Raw genomic sequence first — 14,126 nt, 5'->3', positions numbered from 1 at the left:
AAAGCTTTGTTCTAGAAATGAACCAAGAAATTCCACTCTCAGCAAACTACAGGTTACTCATCATATTCCTTGACTTGATTGATTCAACCTACAAACAAAAAGGGCCATTAAAGATTGCATGAACATTCTCTAGTATTTTAAAGTTTTATTTCTTGAGCATCAGAAACCAGAACCAGAAGAAAGATAATGAATTTCCTCCTCTGGAGTGGCTTAATGAGTCTAATTTAATTTGTGTGTATATGTGTGTGTGTATTTGTTTGTTTGCCTGTCCTGGACCTTGAACTCAGGGCCTGTGCGCTGTTCCTGAGCTTTTGTGTTCAAGGCTAATGCTTTACCACTTGAGCCACAGCACCACTTCCAGCTTTTCTGGTAGTTAATTGGAGTTAAGAGTCTCAAGGTCTATGCTGCCTGTACTAGCTTTGAATTGTGATCCTCAGGTCTCAGCCTTGAGTAACTATCACTACCGGCCACTGACTCCTGGCTGTTCATGAGACTTTAAAAGCTAGACTCACAGAGTGTCTTTTAAAATTAGACTAGAGGCTGGGAATGTGGCTTAGCGGCGAAGCCCTGGGTTCGATTCCTCAGCACCACATATGCAGAAAAAAACAGAAGTGGTGCTGTGGCTCCAGAGGTAGAGTGCTAGCCTTGAGCAGAAAGAAGCCAAGGACAGTGCTCAGGCCTTGAGTGCAAGCCCCAGGATTTGCAAATAATAATGATAATAATAAAATTAGACTATCAGTCTTTTAGAAAACTCTTGCTGTTGGATATCCCATGTCATTGAGATTTAATGCGGTATTTATGATTTATATGTAAGAAGGCCAAAGTAGTACTTAAATTTAAGGAGTCTAATCCAAACGGGAAAGTTTCTAAGTTGGAAATGCTATGTTCTCTTTTAGATTGAATAAAACATCTTTTTTGTCTGAGTCATTTATGACAAGTATATTGTGTGTGTGTGTGTGTGTGTGTGTGTGTGTGTGTGTGTGTGTGTGTGTGTATCCTGGAGCTTGAACTCGGCCTGGATACTATCCCTGAGCTTTTTGTTTGTTTGTTTGTTTGTTTTTCCTCAAGGCTAGTTAGCATTCTACCACTTGAGCCACAGCTCCACATCTGGCTTATTTTTTTGAGTATGGAATATGGAATAAAATGTATTCCATACTCCAGACCCTGACATCAAGGTAATATGACAGAAGCATTTAAATATATAAGCATATAAATATATACACTGTGAAATGAAGGGGAGTTTTTACTGATTGGTTTTTTTAGCATCCATATTTTTGACATTTGCTTTATTCTTTAACATAAGAGGATCCAGTGTATAAGCTAACAAGGAAAATTCAATGAAAAAGGTTTTGATTGATAAGGGTAATTCAACCAGTTAATTCTTTAGTTTTAGTTGGAATATATTTTAGTCAGCATTCCATTGCTATAACAAAATACCTGAGATTATCAACTTTTAAGGAAGAAATTTTTATTTTGGCCCAGCTTTGAAGGTTTTCAATACATAGCTGAATTATGGCCTATCACTTTTGAGGCTCAAAGAGGGTGAAACTTAATAGTGGCGCCACAGGGAGCCACTTAACACTTCATGGTAGAAAAGAAATAGGGAGGGAAAGGGGTCTTAATATCTCTTCAAAAGTAATGTCTTGGGCTGGGGATATGGCCTAGTGGCTAGAGTGCCTGCCTCATATTCATGAGGCCCTGGGTTCAATTCCCCAGCACCACATATACAGAAAATGGCCAGAAGTGGCGCTGTGGCTCAAGTGGCAGAGTGCTAGCCTTGAGCAAAGAGAAGCCAGGGACAGTGCTCAGGCCCTGAGTCCAAGCCCCAGGACTGGCCAAAAAAAAAAGTAATAAATGAGAGAGTGGGTAACAAGTTTGAGAAGAATGGTACTCACTACTTTATGAATGTAACTATAACCCCTCTGCACATCACTTTGAAAATAAAATTTTTTTAAAAGAAAAAAAAAGTAAATGTTTTCCAGTCACCTAACTTCCATTAGGCCCACTTTCAAAGGTTCCATTACCTATCATTAATGCTCCCCTGCAACCAAGCCTTCAATGCATGTTTTGGGGGTACATTCAAAATCCATTTTATAACAGAGTGCTTAGAGTAGGCTTTCATCTCCTGCATAAGTTGGAGAGGAAAGAATTGTTATCTTGCATAAGTTGAACACATTTGTTGTTTTTGTTGTTGGTCATGGGGCTTGATCTCACTGCCTGGGTGCTGTCACTGAGCTCTTTTGCTCAAGGCTAGTGCTCTACCACTTTGTTTGTTTGTTTTTGCCAGTCCTGGGCCTTGGACTCTGGGCCTGAGCACTGTCCCTGGCTTCTTTTTGCTCAAGGCTAGCACTCTACTACTTGAGCCACAGCGCCACTTATGGCCGTTTTCTGTATACATGGTGCTGGGGAATCGATCCCAGGTCTTTCAGCTATAAGAGGCAAGCACTCTTGCCACTAGGCCATATCCGCAGCCCCTGCTCTACCACTTTGAGCCACAGTTGTACTTCCATTTTTGTTGTTGTGGTTGTTCTTTCCTATGGTTAATTGGAGATGAGAATCTCCTTGGACTTGCCTGGTCAGGCAGGCTTTTGAATCACAATCTTTAGATGTCAGCCTCCTGAGTAGCTACGAATTACAGGAATGAGCCACCAGTGCCCAGCTGAACAGAATAGAGTACTAGCTTTATGCAAAAAAAAAGTAAAGGATGGTATGTGCATACATATCTACAACAAGGTGCCAAAGCCAGATGAGGCAAAAAAGTTTACCAGACTCCAACATAACCAGCAAAATATTTTGCTCTTGCAATAGCAATTGGTACGTAGTAGGACTTCTGCATCTTTCAGATAGTCTTTTTACTATACAATTTTTTTTCTTTTGGAGGTCAGTAGAGAGGCTTGAACTTGGTGGTGGGGAGCTAGGTACTGTCTCTGAGCTCTTTTTGCTCAAGACTAGCACTCTACCACTTTGAGCCTCAATGCTGCTTCTCCTTTTCTGGTGGCTAATTTGGAGACAAGAGTCTTACAGACTTTGCTGCTCTGGCTGACTTTGAACTGTGATCCTCAAATCTCAGTCTCCTGAGTATCCAGGATTATGGACATGAGCTACTAGTGCCTGGCTATGAATTGTTTTTGTTTGTATATTTTACTATGGTTTTATGTTGCTATAGATTTAATTTTTTTTTTTTTTTTTTTGGCCAATCCTGGGGCTTGGACTCAGGGCCTGAGCACTGTTCCTGGCTTCTTTTTGCACAAGGCTAGCACTCTGCCACTTAAGCCACAGTGCCACTTCTGGCCATTTTCTGTATATGTGGTGCTGGGGAATTGAACCCAAGGCCTCATGTATATGAGGCAAGCACTCTTGCCAGTTAGGCCATATCCCCAGCCCGATTTAAAATATTTTTAAGATTTAACTACAAGTCCCCCTTTGTCCCTTCCAAACTACCTCCTAAAGTTTAGAATGTAAACTTCTAGTTAAAGTATGTGATTACATATACAAAATGGAGTGCCTAACAAAGAATTACATCACACATTTTGCAGTTTGCTTTTCTATTTTACTTTATTTTTTCATTGTAAAGTAATGTACAGAGGGATTACAGTTAAATCAATCAGATATTGAGTACTTTCATTTTGAACAGTGTCCCTTCTTCCTCATTTTCTACCAGATTTTTCCCTCCTGACCATCCTCCCCTACAAGTTGTATAGTTCATTTTCAACATAGTATCTAGTGAGTATCACTGCTGAATTAGTTTACCCTTTTCCCAACCATTTCTGTGCTTCTCCTTACCTTCCTCAAATCAGATAAACATATACAAGACTAAAGGTGCAGAAATAAAAAACAGTGACAAAAGAAGGAAAACAAATACCTACAAAAAGTAAAATAAAAAGCCTCTTGGCTGGGTGCCAGTGGATCACGCCTGTAATCCTAGCTACTCAGGAGGCTAAGATCTGAGGATCGAGGTTCAAAGCCAGCCCAGCTGGGGCAGGGAAGTCATTGAGACTCTTATCTCCAATTAACCACCAGTAAACCAAAAGTCCGCACTGTGGCTCAAGTAGTAGAGCGTTAGCCTTGAACTGAAGAGCTCAAGGCCTAGAGCACCCAGGCCTAGAGTTCAAGCTTCATGCATGACTAACCAAAAACAACAACAATGAAAAACACCTTTTGTTTCCATTTCTTGGAGTTCATTTCAATAAGCCTCAATTTATATGATCACATGCACATAACTATTCAGTCCTTGTGATCCTCTCCTAAGAATATTTTGTCTTTTACTATCCATTGGGTTTACTTGTATATTTGTAGATGCATTCTAATTATTACAAGTGAGAGAAACCATGCAAACCATATTTCTTTGGGTCTGGCTTATCTTGTTTAATATCTTTCCCTTTCCTTTCTTTTTGTCAGTCCTGGGCCTTGGACTCAGGGCCTGAGCACTGTCCCTGACTTATTTTTGCTCATGGCTAGCACTCTGTCGACAATATGTTGACAGTAGTCTTATATGAACGTACATACATAGCTTTTGAGCTATTGTATTCCACTGAGAGGTCAGTTTTTGACCTTTATATGTTGAGTAGTTGTTTGGTTTTAGTTACATAATGTTGGGTCGCTGACTCAATCCTGTGGGAAATACCATTTGACAAGCAGTTTTTGGTTTCACAGACCTGGTCTCTACTGTCTCTCCGTCACCCCATCTTAATAGTCATATATCAGGGAGATCATGCCCCTTTGTTTTCTGTGTTCTAGGCTTGTCTCGCTCAACATTATTTGTTCGAGTTCTGACCATTTCCCTGCGAATACCAATATTTCACCGTTTCTAATCGCCATGTAGTATTCCATTGTGTATACGTACCATATTTTTTGGATCCATTCATCTGTGGAGGGGCATCTGTGTTGTTTCCATATTTTGGCTATTGTGAATTGTGCAGCGATAAACATGGAAGTACAAATGTCTTTTTAATTTCTTGGGACCTGCTGTTCAGGATAGATGCCTAGGAGTGGTATGACTGGGTCATAGGGTAGGTCTATATTGAGCTTTTTGAGAAACCTCCGTACTGTTCTCCAAAGTGGTTATACTAATTTGCACTCCCACCAACAATGGAGAAGAGTTCCTCTTTCCGCGCACCCCCTCCAGCATTTGTTGTTGCCTGAGTTCAGAGTATAGGCTACTTTTCTTGATAATGGCTATTCTAACTGGGATGAGGTAGAACCTTAATATTATTTAGGTTTGCATTTCTTTTCTGGCCAGAGACCTTGAACATTTCTTTTTGTGTCTATTGGCCATTCTTTCTTCTGGGAAGTCTTTCTTTATCCCATGTATTATTTGGTTTGTTGTTTTCTTGAGGATTTGTTTTGGTGGGAAGTCAATTTTTTTGAGCTCTAAGTTTATTTTAGATGTGACGCCCTTATCTGATGCACAGCTAGTAAATATCTTCTCCCATTTTGTGAGCTTTCTGTTTATCTTGCCAGCTATGTCCTTTCTTATTCAGAAACTCTTCAGTTGGATGTAGTCCCATTTATCCAGTCTTACTAGTACACATCTCAAACATAAATAAGTACTCATCTTAAATACACATCATATCTATAGGTACATAGATATTACACATCTCAAAATTGTACATAGATAAATTATTATTTTGTCTTTTCTGTGGTACTGGAATTTAAATTCAGGTCCTCACATTTGCTAGATAAGTATTCTGCCACTTCAAGTATGTCCTATTTGTCTTTGACAAACAAAAATTTACAAAAATTTAGTGAACATGCTGGCCTTTTTCTTTTAGAACAGATTTGTTGAGGTAATGGGAAGGGCAGTCAATAGAACTTGAGTGTAGCCAAAGCTAAGATTATTTTTGAAAAAGTCTTTTAATACAAATGCAACAAACCACATCATGAATCTACTCATTACCTTTTTCTTATGGGTAAGAATTTCTGGAAAGTTACAAGAAGCCAAGGAATGGCAAATACAAGTGGTATGTTGTTGTTTTGCCAGTTGTTGTTTTGAGCCACAGCGCCACTTCTGGATTTTTCTGTATTTGTGGTGCTGAGGAATAAAACCCAGGGCTTCATATATATGAGACAAGCACTCTACCACTAGACCATATTCCCAGCCCATATTCTCAAGATATACTAGTGGTATATCTTGAATTCTAAGTATCTAATATACCGTTGATAGTCCTTGTAGTTGATAATCATTATAGTTGAAATTAATGGCTGTCTAGTAAGACTTAAAAAGAAAGCCTGGTACAATGAGTTCCAGGAAGTCATAATTAAAAAGGATGTTAGTTAACATCATTATATATCAATATATTTGTGTTTGTACTGAATAAATTTTAAGTTATGGCCAGTTTTCTAATGATATTATCTAATTTAACAATCTACTAGTTAAATAATGATACTACTGTACCTAATCAGGTGTTTGTTTTGAGACAGGGTCTCACTGTGTATATAGCCCAGGTTAACCTCAAACTCCCTGTGTAGCTCAGGTTGGCCTTAAGCTCATAATCCCACTCAACACCCAAAATTCTGAGACTGAAGGCATACACCAGCATGCCCAGCATGTGAGCAGCTTGTAGGCTATTTAGATCTATCTATATAAAAGTCTGTATGGTATCTGTTAATGGCTTCTAATGAACAAAAGCAAAGGATACTCCTAAACTGCTACAGTATATACATCCCCACTCTTCTAACAAAGAAATGACCAGCCCAAATGTCAGAAGTGTCAAGGTTCCAGTGACCCCTTGATTTAAACCTTTAATTGTCATCTCATTATTATTAATCAACACTCTTTTGTTGACATTGTTTGGGAGTGTTGAGGTCTGAACTGAGGGTCCTGCGCTCTGCTTGCTTGTTCAGCTGACATTCTACTACTTGAACCACACCTCCACCCTGCCTTTTCTTTTTCTTCTAGTTATTGTAGAGATGGAGTCTCTTGACCATTTCTTCCCCAGCTGATTTTAAACCATGGTCTAGCCCCCCAAGAGCTAGGATTTCTGGCATGAGCCACTGGCACTGACTAAGCTTTGTATCTTAGCATCATCTCTGTGATAGCAGAAAAACCAAAAATCCTGTGATCTTATAACTGACAAGGGAAAGTGGAAAGTAAAAATAGGGTTATTTTTTAGAACCTATGCGATAAAATTGAGAGGTTTGTGGATTCTTAGTGGAAACTGACAAAGGAGCAAACAGCCAGGGATGGTGCACATAGTCCCAGCTACTCTGAAAGTGGAGTTAGGAGGATCATAGACCTTGGCTGACCTGGGCAAAAGAACAGTACAGACTAAACACACACACACACACACACACACACACACACACACACACAGTGATACTGATGGCTGGAGGATTCAAAAACCACCATGATGGTATCTAGCAAGGACCCTTTGGCTGTGTCACATGTCAGAGATCAGAAAGGATTCTGACTACCATTCTGTTACTTAGAAAAGTTTCAAAATACATACATATATATGTGTTTATATGTCTGTGAATATATATGCATATATATATATACACATACACACATACATGCTTTTTTTTTTTTTTTTTGGTCCATTGTACGGCTTGAAGTCAGAACCTGGGCACTGTCCCTGAGCCTGTTTGTACTCAAGGCTAGCATTCTACCACTTGAGCAACAATGCTACTTGCAAAATACACAATTTTTAAATTTACATTATTTTAAAAATATTTTTTTAATTATTTCTAGTTATTTTATCATAATCCTTTCAAATTTATTTTTCTATAAAGAGTAACAGGAGTACAGCATAATGATACCGTTTAATTTTGTTTTTAATTTCTTATTTAGGGCCTGTATATCTTTGGGATCAAGAACTCGAGCCATTGGAAATGCAGCTAAGAGCCAGGTAAATTGTTATGTGGATATTTGCCCTTAAGAATTAAAAATTGTGAGGCTGGGGATATAGCCTAGTGGCAAGAGTGCCTGCCTCGGATACACGAGGCCCTAGGTTCGATTCCCCAGCACCACATATACAGAAAACGGCCAGAAGCGGCGCTGTGGCTCAAGTGGCAGAGTGCTAGCCTTGAGCGGGAAGAAGCCAGGGACAGTGCTCAGGCCCTGAGTCCAAGGCCCAGGACTGGCCAAAAAAAAAAAAAAAAAAAAAAAGAATTAAAAATTGTGTAACTAAGTTATGACATTATATAATGGAGATTGCAAATAGCTTTTTGTTTTACTAGAGATTTAGTGTCTTTATATTTTATTAGAGATACTATGAGGTTGTAAAATATTCCTTGAATTTTATTTTTATGGTCATTTATTTCCTTTTATTTTCTTTTAGTGAAAATTATAGGAAAGGAATATACTTTCAATGGTCTGAGCTGGTCATCTCTAGGGTGATAAGGGTTCCTATATGGTCAGATTGTGTGAAGAATATTCTTTTTTAGAGATATATTTTAGAAATTAGTAAGCAATGTCTTTGTAAAAGAAAATGGAAAAAATTGAGGAATAAATATCCAGGGTAACTGACACACTACTACTACTATACATAAAATCTAAGTATATTTCTAGGCTTCTGAAATAGTTATGAATCAAATGCTAACTTAATATTTTTGCACTGTAGGTTGATTGTTTTGTACTTTTTCACTTCCTTGAATTAAAAGCTCCTAACATAATTTCTCTTTTTCTTTTCTTTCTTTTTTTTTTTCTTTTTTGGGCCAATCCTGGGGCTTGGACTCAGGGCCTGAGCACTTTCCCTGGCTTCCTTTTGCTGAAGGCTAGCACTCTACCACTTGAGCCACAGTGCCACTTCTGGCCTTTTCTGTTTATGTGGTGCTGAGGAATCGAACCCAGGGCTTCATACATGCTAGGCAAGCACTCTACCACTAAGCCACATTCCCAGCCCCACATTATTTCTTATATTTTATATAAGCTAAGTCTAGTTTTCCTCTTAAGATAATATTCTTTAATGGGGCTTTTGTTTCTTCCTTTACAGAAATAACTATCCAGAAATTTTTGCTTATGAATTTTCTCTTACATATTTTTATCTTCTACCTTTATATTGGACACAAGTCTTGAATTCGTGCTAAAATATCCCCTCAAATTTGTCTCTTTGACTTACCTTCTAAGTACCACAGATTATCAAAGTTTTTAAAGAAAGCAGCCTATAAAATAGTTCCTTCTAAGTATAAAATTAATCAAGCTTTTCTATAGTTTTCATCTTATAATTGAAGATTAATATTTATAGGTCACTAATATACTGGATCTCGGTAGTAGCCTGTAGTTAAAATTGCATTTAATTGGACAAAATATTACTCTGTCAAATACAAGTCATTTTTAAAACTATACTACATGGAAGGGATTTTAATTTACTAGTTTAAGAGTAATTCTCAGCAATGAGATCAATATACAATATCACTAAAAAGTAGATATTCAGAAGGAAATAAAAACTGGATCATATATATTATGCAGATAGTATTTATACACACACAAACATATATATATATATATAATTATTTTTTGGTGCCAGTACTGGGACTTGAACTCAGGGACTCACACTCTTGCTTAGCTTTTTCACTCAGGGTTTGAGCCACAGCTCCAATTCCAACTTTTTGGTGATTAATTGGAGATAAGCATCTCATGGACTTTTTTTGCCCAGGCTGGCCATGAGCTTCAGTCCTTGTATCTCAGCTTCCTGAGAAGCTGCATGAGCCACTGGCACCTGGCTAAAACTGGATAATATTTTAAAAGATAGTTTTAAATAAAAAGACATGAAAGTACGAAATCAAAATTACTCATTCACTAGAGTAAATATATTTAGTAAAAACAAAAATGAGGGATGGGAATGTGACTTAGTGGTAGAGTGCTTGCCTAGCATGCATGAAGCCCTGGGTTCCATTCCTCAGCACCAAATAAACAAAAAAAGTCAGAAATGGCTCTGTGACTCAAGTGGTAGATTGTTAAGCCTTGAGCAAAGAGAAGCCAGGAGCAGCGCCCAGTCTCTTGAGTTCAAGCCCCAGGACTGGCAAAAAAATAAACTGTGAAACAAAAACAAAGATGACTTGTAAAATTATAGTATTTGAAAAGTTTTAAGCCTTTATTCTCTTTTGGAGAGAGAAATTCTTAGAAAAGAATTTGAGACAGTATTTAAGGTGCCTGCATTCTCCTTGTATAAGTATGCCTTTGGTTGGAAACCAGAAAATGACTAATTTTGAACTTGGATATATAGGATAAAGGAATTTGGTGGAAATAAGTATTAGGATAGTATTTTATTTTGCATTCATTATGTAATTGATTATGCAAATGTTTTACCCATTGCAAGTGTTTTACTACCAACAGATAGTCACAAATGTAAGAAATACAATACATGGCTTTAAAAAACTACATGGGCGAGCATTTGATGATCCCATTGTGCAAACTGAAAGAATAAGGCTTCCGTATGAACTGCAGAAGATGCCTAATGGAAGTGCAGGAGTTAAGGTAAAGTTTATTTCCCTAACAACTACATGTCACATTAAAGATGAAACTTAAAAACAAAAAAGTTTTATTTGTAAATTACAGTTCCCTAACATTTGTTCCTTGAGATGTAGTACAAACACACCCAAGAGGCAATTTTACCATCATTTTTTTTTTTTTTTTTTGGCCAGTCCTGGGCCTTGGACTCAGGGCCTGAGCACTGTCCCTGGCTTCTTCCCGCTCAAGGCTAGCACTCTGCCACTTGAGCCACAGCGCCGCTTCTGGCCGTTTTCTGTATATGTGGTGCTGGGGAATCGAACCTAGGGCCTCGTGTATCCGAGGCAGGCACTCTTGCCACTAGGCTATATCCCCAGCCCTTTACCATCATTTTTAGTGCATGAAAAAAAATCTAATTTAGATAATGATTTTTACATCTAAATAGCACTTTGATTGTCAAGGATGAAAGTATTATTATATGGAGAACGCTGAAGAAGTAAAAGCTTTTAGGAGATAGAGGTAGAAGCCTATGTATGTGGCTTAGAAAAATAGACGCCAACAATATAACTGCTGTGAGTAGCCAAGGATTTGAAAACGTCAGTACTGTGTCTTTCCAAGTCTTTTTTTTACACTGGGGTTGAAATTCAAGGCGTTGAGCTTGCCTACAGGCACTCTGCTATTTAGGCTATACCTCTAACCTTTTTTTTTTTTCCCTTCACATAAGGTCTCATGTGTTTTTCCCAGTGCTTCCTTGTTCAAGGATCATATTTATTCCTCCTCTGTAGCTGACATTAACCAGCAGGCAATACTATAACTACACCCATTTTTTTGTTTTGTTTTTTGTTTTTGCCAGTCCTAGGGCTTGAACTCAGGGCCTGAGCACTCTCCCTGGCTTCGAACTCAGGGCCTGAGCACTCTCCCTGGCTTCCTTTTGCTCAAGGCTAGCACTCTACCCCTTGAGCCATAGCACCACTTCCAGCTTTTTCTGTTTATATGGTGCTGAGGAATCAAACCCAGGGCTTCATGCATGCTAGGCAAGCACTCTGCCACTAAGCTACATTCCTGGCCCATTATACCCATTTTGATGGTTGAAATGAGGTTTTGACCCCCGGGCAAAAAAAGAGTCCAATCCCAGTCCTCTGGAGTTCTGCCTTTTGAGTAGATGGGATAAGAGACATGGGCCACCATGCCTAGCTGTCTTCCTCTTTTTCCTCCTACATTTTCTCCATTTTTAAAAACTTTTTCATCTAACTTTTAAAATAGGAATCAAAAAGGAATGTACTCTATTGTGTCTCTAATGGTCACATTAAGACCATGATGTGTGCTTTATTTCTCTACTTCCTTGGTTTATTTATTTATTTTTTTTGTTTTGGTTGTGGGGCTTGAATTCAGGACCTGTCTATTGTCCCTGAGCTCTTTTTGTTCAAGGCTGGCACTCTACCACTTGAGCCACAGCACTACTTCTGGCTTTTTTTCCTATATATGTGATGCTGAGGAATCGAACCAAGGGTTTCATATATGCAGGGCAAGTACTCTACCACTAGGCCATATCCTGGGCTCCGCTTCCAGGTTTTGAATGGTGAATTGGAGTTAAGAGCCTCACAGGGACTTTTTTGCTTGGGCTGCTTTGAACCACAATCCTTAGATCTCAGCCTCCTGAGTATGTAGGATTATACCGGCTCCCTGCTAGTTTCTTGTTGTAAAGGCAATAATTTGACTAGCATTTGATTTTAAAATTACTTGATTTGGAAACAAATGGAAACCAATTTTAGGTCTGACTCAAAATAAATACCCTATCTATCTATCTACCTACCTACCTACTATCTATCTATCCATATATATATACACATAAATCCATTACGCAGGCTTGCTTCCAGAACTCCTTCAAAGTTAGTTTTATGGAATAAAATTAATCTGGAAATCCACAGATAAAATAAAACTTAAATTTATAGTTGCTTTATTTAATAAAGTTATGTTAAATGAATTCTATGGTTTATATTGCTTTAAAAATTTGTGATTCTCATAAACATTTTTTTGTATGGTAATCACTTTATTTTTTATTTATTTTTATTTTTTTTTGCCAGTCCTGGGCCTTGGACTCAGGGCCTGAGCACTGTCCCTGGCTTCTTCCCGCTCAAGGCTAGCACTCTGCCACTTGAGCCACAGCGCCGCTTCTGGCCGTTTTCTGTACATGTGGTGCTGGGGAATCGAACCTAGGGCCTCGTGTATCCGAGGCAGGCACTCTTGCCACTAGGCTATATCCCCAGCCCACTTTATTTTTTTTTAAATAAGGTTTTAAAACAGCGATCACAGGGTATTCAGGTGTCCCCACCCCCCACTTCCCATCTTTAAGAGGGTTAATGACAGAAGGAGGTCACTGACTTAGCAGGAAAAGAAGGCAGTAACATCAAATAGACATTAATTTAATTAGCTCCTCCTTCCTACCTGCTTTTCTGGGAGTCTGGCAATATTCAGAGAAGCTGAACAAATGAAATTTATCCTTCTACCCTTGAGATACCTCTGGAATGAAAATAAGGTCATGTTATTGGTAGAAAAGTGATATCTTACATCTCATAAACATTGAATTACTTGAATAGAGTATGAGTTCCTCACCTATTTGATTTTATGTACCAAAATTCAGTCTGATTATTAAAAGCTACACCTAAAAGTTAACAATCATTTCATCTAAGGTAATTAAAAAATTTCATGTATGTTCTGTATTTGCCCCCTAGAAACTCTATACAAATACATACCAAATTGCTTTTTTTAATAAGGAAACTTTTCTGATGTTTTTACTTCCTTTTATCTAAACTAAAGCTTTCAGTGTTCTCAAAAGAAGTTCTATTTGATCTTTTTCTCCTTCACATTGTTTATACGTTATATTACACTTGCAAAATCAATGTTAAAATTTTATTTTTGGGGGGATAGGGTTGTAAGAAATTAAAGACACTTAAAGATAATTTGCTTGGTAAGACGGGGCTGGGGATATAGCCTAGTGGCAAGAGTGCCTGCCTCGGATACACGAGGCCCTAGGTTCGATTCCCCAGCACCACATATACAGAAAACGGCCAGAAGCGGCGCTGTGGCTCAAGGGGCAGAGTGCTAGCCTTGAGCGGGAAGAAGCCAGGGACAGTGCTCAGGCCCTGAGTCCAAGGCCCACGACTGGCCAAAAAAAAAAAAAAAAAAAAGATAATTTGCTTGGTAAGAGACTGGAACCTTGCAAATGAGAGTTTCTCTCACTATTTGCAATGAGGTTATGATTATGAAATGACAATATTTCTTCAATAAAACTCCCTTTATTTTGTCTTTTTCACTAACAAATATCTCATGTATAGTGTAGATGCTTACTAAATATTTATTGGATAAAAAAATGACTTAATATCACAACTTTTTGTTATAGGTGCGGTACTTAGAAGAAGAGAGACCTTTTGCAATTGAGCAAGTTACTGGAATGCTGTTGGCTAAGCTTAAAGAGACTTCAGAAAATGCTTTGAAGAAACCAGTGGCTGACTGTGTAATTTCAGTAAGTTTTATTACTTCAGTAAGTTCTATTCTTAGTGTATTAATATTATATAGAAAGATTTTTCTTCTCTGTATACTTTGGTCCCTTATCTAGCAAATATCCTAAGTTCATTTTAACTTCTCCTTTTCTCTTTTTTCTTTTTTTTTTTTTTTTTTTTTTTGGCCAGTCCTGGGCCTTGGACTCAGGGCCTGAGCACTGTCCCTGGCTTCTTCC

General features: G+C 38.2%; 1 protein-coding gene across 2 annotated transcripts in view; it reads left to right on the top strand.

Moving 5' to 3' along the window:
- Hspa4l (heat shock protein family A (Hsp70) member 4 like) overlaps positions 1 to 14,126 on the top strand; it is a 58,349-nt gene that overhangs the window by 1,767 nt on the left and 42,456 nt on the right. For both annotated transcript variants that reach the window (XM_048333539.1, XM_048333538.1), the window contains 3 exons: positions 7,790 to 7,847; positions 10,277 to 10,417; positions 13,791 to 13,913. In XM_048333539.1, coding sequence (XP_048189496.1) covers positions 7,790 to 7,847; positions 10,277 to 10,417; positions 13,791 to 13,913 — 322 coding nt within the window. The remainder of the gene's footprint in view (positions 1 to 7,789; positions 7,848 to 10,276; positions 10,418 to 13,790; positions 13,914 to 14,126) is intronic.

Source organism: Perognathus longimembris, chromosome 24 (assembly GCF_023159225.1).
Source record: "Perognathus longimembris pacificus isolate PPM17 chromosome 24, ASM2315922v1, whole genome shotgun sequence".
NCBI lineage: Eukaryota > Metazoa > Chordata > Mammalia > Rodentia > Heteromyidae > Perognathus > Perognathus longimembris.
Note: the sequence above shows the minus strand (reverse complement) of the source record. Positions and strands in the feature narration are given on the sequence as shown.